The following is a 12,669-nucleotide window of genomic DNA, read 5'->3' as shown; positions in this document are numbered from 1 at the left end:
TAATGGAGGATGGTCAGTTCAAGTATATTATTTCATTAATTCTTTACCTAAAACTTAACAAGAAAAATTAAATGTCTGCTGACAAAGCAGCAGCAAATCAGAACACTACTGCTCTGTCTGACTTGCAAAATGAGACAGAGTCCGTCACATCTATTCTTGATTTTACCAGGAGATGGTGGCACAGGGCTCTTTTTCCGAAACTGCCCAGGACTCAAAGCTCTTTAACTATGGCTTTAGCTGAAGGACGCAGCAGAGTAGAATTACACTAAAATCTTGTCCCTCTGTAGAGGTCTCAAGACTACTTCATTACACCGATATACTAAAATAGTATACACTGGTATATTAACATTTTACTAGAAGGACTCTGGCATCTAGACTGCACCTGCGCTCTTCGAGGAATCTTTGCTGTCAAAGGTGTTTCCCACTCTATCTGCAGCTAATCTACCTCTACTTGATGCCTCTTCTCAACCACCCTTTTTACAGCTCTGAATATGTCGAAATTTGTCAAGACAAATAATTATCCAAAGCTAGATGCTCTCTTTTGCACTCATATACATTTTAAGATCTGCTTTTCATTCATTACATATTTCATCTTCTCCATGCACAGATATTTTTTCTTGCTCTGAAATTCCTTCCTGCCTGCAAGCAAAGTTCTTACTATGGCTACATCACTTAACAAATTAGCTTTTTCTAAGTTGCTTTTTCCTTTCACACATTTTCCTTCAGCAAAGTATCTTCCACCTGGTTCATGTTTCCTACATGAGACAGAATAAACAATACAGAAACTTTCCTTAACAGGATATTTGCACAAGCCAGGCCAAATGCAATGCTCAGCAAATTTTCCATGAGAGTAACATATTGATACTAACAAAGATTTTCCAAGCACAGAGACTAACTTCTTATTTAGTAAAGTAATTGCTAATGAGCATTTTATTTCCAAATGGATTATGGAAAAGATATGAATGAAATTAAACACGAAGGGAAATAAATAAGACTCAGGTTAATTCACTTGTGATTAATTCATCTATTGCAGTAAAACTGAACTGAAAAGCTCTTTTCCTCATGGAAATTCTCTTCTGCAAGAAGCCACAGGCTTTTTCACCAACATCTGTGCTGAAGGGAGTTTGTGTAGCTAGAGTATTAATCATGATCAAGGACATATACATGAAATGAATGAACTATATTGTTTTCTGCTAGTCTGAGGAAAGCACAAATACCACATTATTTAAAAATAATTTCTTTATTAAACTTGGAACTGGCAATTTTCAAAGGATATTTCCTGGTCAGTCTTTGCTGACTGACAGTAAATAAATGACTTCACAGTTCTCTGTGTGTGATCAGTTTAAACCTGCTCAAAGCAGTCTCGTTGGGGCAATGGCAGAAGTGCACTTCCCCACAAGGAAGGATTGAGGGAGGAGTGGGATTTGGAGCCTGTGTCACCGGAGACGCTATGTTGATATTCCTGCTTATTTTCCCTTTTGAGAATTTGCACACAGACTAACTCTAATTCACTATAGCGAATACTTAGAGTTTTCAGTGAAATATTCACATTAAAAAAATACTTTTAAAATCTGCCTAGACTCCTGCCACAGGAGAGCTGTGCTGTGTGCCATCGAGCCTGCTCTGGAGCTTGTGTACAACTCTACTTGACCCTCAGATTCTGAAGTCAAAAAATACCCGGGAACTAACATAAGTAATTGATTTTTAAGAGCTTAGTGATTCTCTGCTTGAAATGAGTGTGAGTATAGGGAAACAGCTGCTCCTTTGGTTGTCCTGAATTTACCGAAAGATTTAGAACAGGGTTGCCTCATGACTGGGTGATTTCCATTCTCTCAAAATAGTAACAGCTATCAAGGACTGAGCTGATGTCTAAATGTAGGGAGAGGGCCAGTCTGCTGAGAAGTGGGTTGAGGCTCAAATATAGCATAACTGGGAATGAAAAAGGGAAAATCCAAAGTATGTGTAGCATCTACACAGCAAGGTTCACATGAGCAAATAGTGCTTCTGTGCTACCTGATTGCTGTGATTTTTGACTTTGTGCTAGTTCTTCTCCTTACTGAAAGGTGGCATGCATGGGACACATACCACATTAGGTCTAAAATCCTACCACTTCATGATCTGTGACAATATATGATCTGTGACAATATATTACATGGATTCTGTCAGAGGGCAAAGCAAATAGAGATTTATTGACAGAAATTGCCTCATTAGCAAACAGAGGTACAGTTGACCGTAAGCAAGGTCAGACAGAACAAACTTACTCTCCCACACACATCTCAGAGGCTGCCAGGAGAAGTCTGACACTCAGTTGTCCTCTCTCTCTCTCTCTTCATGGAGAGACCCTGTCCAGTAGGTCCAATTTCTCTTGCAACCATCAGCTAAGATGCATCCTCTTCAATTAAGCCCTTTTCCTCAAAGTTTCCTGTCAGTCCAGAATGCCAGGGATAGCCGACCCACGGAGTACACCTATCTTGGGTAAGTGACATATTACAGCAGAGGGTTATGTATCCCACTGTAAGCTGTATCATCCCTGTCTGCCAACTGTCCCTGTAGCAAGTTGAGCAGAGAGCTGTAAAGGAGCTTTAATTTTGAGAAAGCTTAATTTGGATCCAGCTATCCCAGAGACTATGTGTATATGTTTAAGCTGTCCTAATCAGGTCTGGTTTTGCTATAGTGGAAGACTGAAGGCTGACAATCATAATATCTAAAGATAAATGAAAGACATAGAAATACATGAGCTTAACACATAGTCCCTGAAAGAAATTTCTATCTGAGTGATTCTTTTCCTCTTCTACCATTAATGCAACTAGACAACAAGAAGTAAAAGATTCCCTATCAAATATAAAGAAATATGAGGGCAAATGACACAGGACAGACCAATACATTTAAGCTTTACTGCAATTAAGACCAAATTAGATCCTAATTAGGAGCTAATAGACTCTCTCTCTTCATAAAAATTTACAGAACTAGGCCAGTTCTTAAAGAAAATAATCAGGAATATGCTGACTGTAGTATCAGCCATATAGGTTTGGTACCCTGGCCCTATGAATTTCTATATCTCTCTTTCCACTCCATTTCCATTCTCTCTTTCCTCTCCAAGATCCTGTCACAGCTCAAGTTAACCTGGGTCTAGAGTGGGAAGTACCTGAACTAAGTAACAACTGTGCTGATGCTCCACAGCCCAGTGCTGCACATCTAGCATTCAAAGGAGCCCTGTAGGAAGCCACAGCTCCTTCATGATATAGCACCAGAGCCATGCCCATTGGCCTTGTCAGGAGATGTTATCCACTTAGGTTCCATTTGTTGAAAGAAAATGGGGAGCGGAGTGCCTACAAGCGAGAGTCTTACAGAAATGAAGGTTTTTCTGAAAAGAGTGTTTCTTATTTGAGTTGGCCCACCGGAATGCACTCCAGTGTGAAAACTCCCATAACAGCTCTCCTTTGTGGTTCCTTGCCTTCATTCTCCTTCCCACTCTCAAAAGCAAAGACTTGGGAGGTAGGGAAAGCAGGAAGTTGCCGTATTTGTTGTTTTCTCAAGCCTTTGCTCTGTCCTAGCAGCTGTGAGATTTTTTCCTAACCACTTTCCTTTAGCAATAAGCCTAGAACCTGTTTTTCTGGCACCCTACTCTGATTAAAATCTCACCATCCTACTTTCTAATCAGTACTGGTACATTAGTTTATCAGGGTGGAATCTCAATCTAGGTTATCCCAGCTCTTGTTGAGTTCATACAGTCATCTCAGACTACCTCACGCCACAAGTTATTACTGATCTCAGCTCTGTAAGAGCCGCTGTTTTGCGCAGAGGCATGGTTCTAGCTGTCCCAGGGATCGTATCTTGCCTCAATGGAAGCAGTAGCTCAGGGCTTCCATGGCATTCTTGCCACATAGGCAATGCTGTGAGGTGCCTGAAAGTGCTTCTGAGTGAGACAGCAGTCTCCAGTTCCCCATGTCAGAACCATAGGCCCACTACTATAGGCATGATAAGAGATAGGTCCCAATAAGAGACCTCTGTGCAGGACAGACTTAAGCTGGGACAACAGTTCAGAGGGTCAGAGAGAGGTCAGAGGTGGTTTATTTGCTAATTAGGGGCAGGCATTGGCTTCTCAGCACTTACAGCCTACTGCCAGAACCACAAGACACTCTTCCCCCTAAACAGGGACCAAGTTTCAGTCACAGAAGAAAAACAACCCTGTGTTAATATGCAATGGTGTGAATCAAAGTGTATGGAGCAACTGCAAGAGCAACTTCCAAAGCAGGAGTCTTGAGACAGCAGCTGGGCGATAGTTTGCTATAGAGTTTAGCAGAACTAAACTTTGAGCCTAGTGCTTGTCTGAAATAGGTGATGTGCAGACCTGTGTGCAACAAGACTGTTTGCAAATTCCTTGAAAACAGATTTTACACTAATGGGCACAAAGGAGAGGATAAGAAGAATCTTCATCTCCATCTGAGAACAGCTAGACTCACTTAACTTAACGAGACTCAGCTTTTCAAAACATATTTTATAGATATCCTGATATTTTAATAAGTGATTAAAAGTTTTGTTGATTTTAAAAGATTTATAGTTTGACAGCAAGAAACTGGAGACAGTGTCAATTCCTAAGTGATGAATTTAAATCATTAAACTTAGTTTATTCATTAGCCATAGAAATAACTCATGAATGACATAGCAGGAGCATTCCTTGACAATTTATGCCTAATGTCAATGTCTTTTGAAATTTTTGGTTGACCTGTGAACTTCAGAGGGAATTTACAGTGCTGTGTCAGAATAATCTATTGGTTCAGAGATTTTCTACTTTTTGTTGTTTTTTTGTTGTTGTTCTTGAATATCCTAGGAAAAGAGTTGGAATACATGAGAAAGAAGACCAAACTGGATTCTCAGTGCTGGTCCAGGAGAATACTGACCATCAGCAAGTGCCTGAGAAAACCTAACTGTGGTAGGTGCACTCTGATTCCCACCACACACACCTCTGCACTTTTGCTGGGAATTAGCAGAAGTGTAACTAGTGGCTGCAAGCAGCTCAGAGAAGCTGAAAGGCCTTGAGACCGTGGTTCTTACTGAAGCTGCAAGGTGGCTACAACGGTGTATGCAATTATCTAACTGCAAAATGTACACTGTGTCACCATAGACACCTGTTGTAGGATGAAAAACATATAGCAGACAAACATGCTGACCATATTCCAAGCTTCCAGCAAAGGTAAATATAGTGACTACATTTCAATCCAACTTGGGTATAAAACATGCCCATAGGACCTTCCAAGTTTTTGAGAACTCTCTCCTCTGGCTGGGGGTTGTGGCTAATCTGTCCATGCACTGTAGCTAATTCTCAAACTGACATGCAAAATGCTAAATTATTTTTCCCTCTCTGTTTCCTTGTTCTAATAAAGTGCATTTTAAATCATCTACCAGAGCATAGCCACTGTGTGTCAGACCCCTTAATCATAAACAGTTGACATAGCCTGAGACTGGATCTAGGTGCACTGGGCTCCTCTCCATGGGAGTTTAGAAAACAAGCGAGTCCTCTCTGAACCTCATGACTCAACAGGAGGGTCTCCTGTGGGAAATTCTGTTTAGCAGTCTTTTAGAAATAAACTATTGCCCAGGTCCAGGACTAAGGTCAATCTGACCTGAAGCCCATGACTCAGTGGGAGGGTCTCCCTTGTTCACATTCCCCTAGGCATAAGCCATTAACCAGATCTGGGACTAAGGTCAATCTGACCTGAAATCCATGACTCAAGTGGAAGGGCTACCTAATCATCTATTCCCTCGATTCAACTGGCAGACGTGATATTGTAACACTAAAAAAATTTTAATGCTGTTTGCTGTTGGAATAGTTCTTGGTGAATAACTCAGAACCAAAAGAGGATTAAAGTCATACAACACAGAAAATTCTCTTACAACAGAAGACTTTGCAAGAAAATTCTCCCAAATTTGGGAAATATATTAATAACTTGAATTACTCATTTGCATATTTAAACTGTCTTTTTTTTTGGAGAATCTTTGTTTGTTCATTTTACACAGAAACTGTTGAGTTACTTGAGAATACCCTACCCCTTGGTCAGACAGTAGTTAGTAGTACTATGTCACATATGCAAACACTGTAGCCCATTATAATTCATCATGTTCAATATATGCAGAGTATGGCGAATAACCCATCTATTACTTCTGAGTAGGATCAACAACTTTGCCCAAGAAAAGTGTGATGCCGGTTGCTTTATCAGAAATGAGAATAGTGAAGGGCCTGTTGAAACTGATGGTAACAAATGGAAGAAGAACTTTGGTAACGACTATGGCTGTGGCTCCTGCAGCCTCAGTTCCAGTCTCATCTACTTCCAGCAGGGCCTTATGAATTGCCTACAGGGAAAAGAAGCAAAAATTACAGTTGCATGTATGGGACAGTAAGCAAGAAGGCAATACAACTCTCTTGTTAAGGAATATTTAGTAGAAGAAGGGATCATTAAAACCCAATGGATCCAATTGTACAATAAATCTCCAACAGCCTGCAACAGGAGTGCCTTTCATGTCAAGACTGAACTGGGAACCCTATAAATGAATGTACTCTAGATGCAGTCTCATCAGTTATGATTGAATGCCTCTGAGTCGCCCCTAAATTTTTGTTATGGTGACAGAGCACTGTAATAGGCTGCTCAGTGAAACTGCGGACTCTCTTTTGGAGATCTTCAAAACCTGCCTAAATGCAACCCTGTGTAACATGTTCCAGGTGATCCTGCCTGAGCAGGCGGGTAGGACTAGATGATCTATAGACGTCCCTTCCAACTTCAGTTATTCTGTGATTCTGTGAGTTGAGTGGAACAATAACAGTCCACGACATATTCTTCACTTACGGCTCACTTAGCTCAACAGTATGTAAAGAAATGTATTCCAGTACCAAGAAATCATAGGAATTCTTGTACTCCTCTCCTATGTATTAATATCCAGCCTTTTAATATTCAAAAAGAATCAAAGGTGGGACAGTAGAACCTCTCCATATAAAGGTATAATTACTAAGCAAGCCAGTGGATGTCACTGAGTTTTGCTTATACCTTGAAGACAGTAATGGTAAAGACATCTTTAAAAGTCCTAGATATAACTGTACCAACAAACTCACTAACACCATCTCTCTCTAGTAACTTACTTGTGAAACCTGGAGATCACGACTGCCAGTAATTCCAGACAAATCAGCGTTACTAGAGAATACATCAGTAATGCCCATTTCCTCCAACAGTTCTTTAATATCGTAAGACCCACTGATAGAAGTCTTTGGTAAATGAAGATTTACTCTTCTGTTGAATAGAAAAAACAAAACAGCAATGAAGCACAGCAACCTTTTTTTTCAGCCATCAGGCTGAATAGTATGTAATGGAGTGATACTTGAAAGTATTCTTTTGATTTCTAAGACATTTGATGGTGGCATTTGTATGCCTTGAGCAATCTGGATATCCAGAGAAAGATGTATTATTTTCTTGTTTCTGTAGTTACTCTTGAAAAAGACTGATTTCTTCATTGTAACTGTTTTTCTCCAGTGCCAGGATACTCATATCCAACATGTTTGTGAGAATAACAGAGCACAGAGATTGGAGGTATAACAGAGAGAGGAAGCCTAAAAGGGAAAAGAATGATAAAATCCAAGACACAGTGAAGAAAACAAGCTACATTAACAGCATGAATGAGGCATGGGAGCCAAAAGCCTGACAGGCAAGTCTGAGTTACTTCTTGGAGTGCTATGTCCATTTATGTCAAGTCAGAAAGCTGGCAGTAGAAAATCAGTTATGCTCTAGTCTTAGGACTAATCTTGGGAATCATTTAAAAATCATTGTATTAAATCCAGGAGGAGATCTGAAATGAATGCTTTCTTTTAAAAATTAACATTATTTCCTAAAATACAATAATTAGGCTATCAAGAGTTACCTGTTTTCAAGTTTGTTATCCCATTTACAAATAGTTTCTTTTGAGAGAGCATCTTCCACTTGTTCCATCTTTCCATCATCAGGCAGAATGAGCAATGCTCTTGCGGTGCCATGGTAAGGCAACTCCACCACCGTGCAAGAGAGATCTTGGTCATAGTAAATGTTATAGTTATCTTCACGTCGCATCATATTGACTCTAACAGATACATTTGGCTTCACCAAGAAATCATCCTCATAGGTAAACTCAGGATCAAAAGCTTTTTCCCATGCAGCTAATGGGGGAAAAGAGAAGATGTTGCACGTCAATATGTGCATCATAAAAATGGCTGATAAAAATAAAACCAACTTCAATGTTAGAGTTTGAGGAGATGTGTCTGGGAGAAGGGGATCACTACATCACTTCAGCCTTCTGCATAACACACAGTGAAGTATTTTACCTGTGCAGTGAGCTCAGCAGTTTGAGTTTGACTAAACCCTATCTTGCTGAGAAACAACCAAATGTTGATTGGGAGAAACAAATACTCCTGCTTCTATTGTTGCCATATGTTCCTATCACTCTCTCATTCCTTTTATTTCGTTGAAATTGGCAGGTTTAAATATGTGGCCAAACAATCTCATTGTGACTTTTCTGCCTTTCCATATTCCCATGTTAGGTCATGTCAGATACAAGCTGACTGGACTCAGTCTGGTTAGGAATTCATCAATAGCATAAAGAACCCTAAAATTGAAGTAGGTCTGTAGAAACACAAGCCTTCAAATTGCTAGGTCGCAGATTTTCAGGCAGGGTACTTCATAGGTCTGCCATAATACTGGAAACTCTGGAAACATAAGGACGTCAGTCTCCTAAAGGTCTGACTGGCACATATGCTCACTATGGAGATCTTAGAAACATCTTTGGCTATGACACCCCAGGCCATAGAGACTGCTCACAGCAGATCCATGCAGGGGGATTATTTTGTCCACAGCTTTCAGGAAAGTTGTACAAAAATCAAGCAATCAGTATTTCTCAATACCACTCTGTTTTTGGTCAAGCCTAATCCTTACTTCCAAGATTCTATGCAATTTAGCTCCTTCCCATACTGTCATTCTAATAAAAAATCATTGGTTCCTTACAGAGTTTTTCTTACCTTTAAAATAAATGTAGTTAACAATAACCATTATAGTATTTCTACCAAGCTGATCAACTAATTCAGGAATTTTTTCCTTGGTTTTCTCCTTTACATAATTATTGATTTGCGTCTTGGCTTCAATTTCTTTATGAAAATTGATAGGAAAAAAATCTGCATCATAGAATTGTTTGGTATTTTTTAAAAATGCCTCCTGTGGTTCATACCCAATAGCTGTGAAAAGGGCATTTCCTATATTTAGTGTGATATTAGCATCAGTACAATTCAGTACTGCTAGAACTTCATGAAAACTTTCATGTATATCTTCTACATGAGCCTCATCAACACTGCCGAAGCCCAGTCCTTCCAAAATCTGAGACAGTGTGCTTGACTTAGCACCAAGAGCCAGCAGTGCAAAGGCAGTGGAAATACTCATGGGAGAAAAGAAAACATTTTTGTCAGCTTCTTTTGCTATAACCTGCTTGTAAAATCTAAATGCAAAATCTGCATAGGCAGAGCCTTGCTTTCCACAGTGATGCTTTAATAAATGTTCTGCTCCATCATGCAGATTCGTATTATTGACTTCATGGCAGACGTCTTCCTCGTGGCAATGGGTTACTGCACAAAGACCAGCAAGGAATAAATACAGGCACAGGAGATCCTTCATTGTCTTTTCAAATTATTCTGTCACAAAATAAACAATCATTAGATGAGCAGAAGGTAATGATGACTTTTGTAAGTCAGTAATAACGAACAGTTTGTTATCATAAATATACCAAGCAACTATAAAGACCTAATATGCATACAGTATTTCAAGTAGCTATGTACACGATTTCAAGTGGCATTAATAAATTCAAAGAAATCATTTATTAAAATATCAACTGCAATAAAACCACAATTCTCCACTGTACCTGCTTAGAAAAACTCTTCTCTGTTGGCTGTGAAAGTGTAGAGCCAAAGAGCATAACAGTCTCTATTAGCAGCGATCCTATCTTCTTGTATCATTTTCTCCTACAGAGTACAGCTAAACAAACAAGTTGCCATGAAGAAAGACAGGGTGTGGATGTCAGAAGCATCAGCTACTCTGCTGTACCTGTCCGTATGCTCTGTGGTAAATGTGAGGTAACTTAAGGTAACTCACTCTTCACTGGAAGTGGGATAAACTCCCACACTTTCGTTGGGATCGAAATACACAGGGACTGTCGGGTACACTTTAAATGCACATCCTTTTTTACTTCCCAGTTACTGAGTCATTGGCCACAACTGATAATTTAGGGAGGAAAGCCATTTGCAAAATCTTGAGGCAAAATTTGAGGCCCAAGCCTGAAGCAGTCTCTGGCATGGCAGCCGTGTACTCAGAGCATGTGGGAAGCGACCAGTTTCTCCTGGTGGAGAGACATGTTGGGAACATCGGGACCTCCCACTGGGGACTGCAGCAGGTCTCTGTGACTGGTTAAGTGGGGCCGAGCTCTTCACCACTTGTTAACCTGGTGACACAGCCACTGCTGTGTGAGGGGTCCCTCTCCAGAGCGGCGGAAGGACACATTCTAGCACAGGCCCTACCTCATATGTGCGTATGTCATGTTCTGGCTGCCCAGGCAGAAAGAGATAGACTCCTTTTCTGCAGGAAATATGAGGTATACGTGTCAGAAATTCCACAGAATGACCTATCAGTGCAACCTAGAGCTTCCCAGGGTTCCAAAATATGTATCCTGTAATACAAAGCCCATTATAAATGGGAAACAACCATGGAGACAACTGAACCTTGCTGCTAGTGCACACAATATGCTACGTTAGCTGGGTCCAACAAGAAAAGTGGGACACAGTTCTAGTTCTGACCCTCTAGAATATTCCTGTTAAAAATGATGGATTTTTTCGCTATGATTTCTCTTAATGTTGACAGGAGGTGCTTCACACAAACCTCCTGCAGTTCATAGGAGATGGAACAAGTCTCTAATTTATTGAACTCAGTTCCCTGTTATTTGAGGAAGCACAACATATAAAAGTTTTATCAATACTTAACAAGCTATCTATTAAGTGTTTTGTTCCTACATCTTCCACATAAATATTTTTCTAGAATTTTTCTACTTTTATGCTTACTCTTTCTGCCATTTTCCAGCTGGTGAGCATTTATAGCCTAATTGAACTCACTCCTTTTCTTCCTGGAGTGTATTTCCACAGGTTGCTTAGAGCAAGCACAATTATTATCCCACAACTTCAGTCTCGCTGAGGTGAACTTGTTATTCATTCCCAGGTGTAAGAGAACCACTATGTCTTCCATGTAAACAAGATCCAGGTAATGTTTCTGATGGCAGCACAAATTCTAGAATTCTTGGTGATTAGCCAACTGCTTTATTTATTTAATGATATAGTGAGTTTTCCTGTTTTTATAGCTGATCTTTCTTTTTTATACAGCTTGTTTATGTAGTGGACTTGTTTATACTAGCTGTATATTCTTGTATTTTTCCGAATTTGAGTACTGAGTATGCCTTCATGAGTCCAGGTAGTGATTACTCTACTGACTGTTCGTGAGAGGGGCTGATGCTAGATTTTAATCTGCTTACCTCAAAAGATGGAGGATAGCCCTGGATAGAGATACAACTACTTGCATATATTTTAAGTATAAGTCTCCTTCTCCCCAGGTTAAAAAAAAATCCTTAAGTAATGCTGTAAATCAAGCAACCACATATATCACATCCTTGATGAAATAAAAACAGGAAGATTTTTATCTGTCTTAGGCAAACCCTGCTACATGATCACTTCCTGTTCCCAAACAGAGCTTAAACTGAAATTTCAAATAATTTCTGAAGCACAGAATATGATCTGCCTATAGCTAATTCATATGGAATGGCTCAGAATTCCACTCTTAATTTCTGCTAGTAATAGATCAGTTCAAAACTTCTCTTAGTACTACAGCCTAGTAGTAGAAATATGAAAGAAGAACTTCGAATAAAAGCTGGAAAACACTGAACATTTCCCCCACATGTTTTTTTTTCTCACTAAAGATATTAAAATAATTTTAACATTTTGAAACTTGAAAATTTTAGACAGCAAAATTTTATAATTTTCATGTCAAAGATGACTGGAAAGATTTTGCTAAATGTGGGATGTGTTTTTAACACCCCAATAAGCAATTCAGAAATTATATCTCTGCCAAATCCACGTATTGGTCTGTCTATGAAAATAAAAGGGGAAATTACATTCAGAAATTGTGGTCTTCCATTCATTCCTTACACTCACCCCAGTCCCAATTAAAGCCCTTGGCCTTGGCAATGGTTCCATTGTTATTGTATATACTCACCAGGAATCAGGTCACCAGGAGAGATTATAAGCAAAAAGATGATTTCATCAACATTCCACATTCCTAATTATTACTTCCCCACAACTTAAAAAAGATTATTTTGAGAATATTTCTCCTAGAAAGAGCAGGTTCCATTGGTCCCTGGATGTTTATTTGTTATTTCATGGCAAAAGTTGCACAGAACAAAGTAACAAACATGCAAATGATACAAACTGAACATGAAAACTCCTCACACCATCAAGTTGAATTCTCTATGAAAAATGAATTCATTACTTACAAAACCTGAAGTATCCTGCTGTGTACAACTCACCAAGCTGCTCTCCACATTGATACTTATACTGCTAAATCATCTGCTTAG

At 39.4% G+C, this 12,669-nt stretch overlaps 1 protein-coding gene across 1 annotated transcript; it reads right to left on the bottom strand.

Annotated features, from left to right (window-relative positions):
- Nucleotides 1-3,705: 3,705 nt before the first annotated feature.
- Nucleotides 3,706-12,669, bottom strand: LOC112953433 (serine protease inhibitor 2.1-like). The gene is made up of 5 exons (XM_026046485.1): nucleotides 12,589-12,669; nucleotides 9,032-9,694; nucleotides 7,906-8,176; nucleotides 7,133-7,280; nucleotides 3,706-6,351 (listed from the first exon to the last, which is right to left on the bottom strand). Exons 2-5 carry the CDS (start codon nucleotides 9,675-9,677, stop codon nucleotides 6,157-6,159), a joined length of 1,260 nt encoding a protein of 419 aa, XP_025902270.1. The 5' UTR covers nucleotides 9,678-9,694; nucleotides 12,589-12,669; the 3' UTR covers nucleotides 3,706-6,156.

This window comes from Nothoprocta perdicaria, unplaced genomic scaffold, assembly GCF_003342845.1.
Source record: "Nothoprocta perdicaria isolate Ctin4 unplaced genomic scaffold, notPer1 scaffold_108, whole genome shotgun sequence".
Classification (NCBI taxonomy): Eukaryota; Metazoa; Chordata; class Aves; order Tinamiformes; family Tinamidae; genus Nothoprocta; species Nothoprocta perdicaria.
This window is presented reverse-complemented; position numbering and strand designations above follow the sequence as displayed.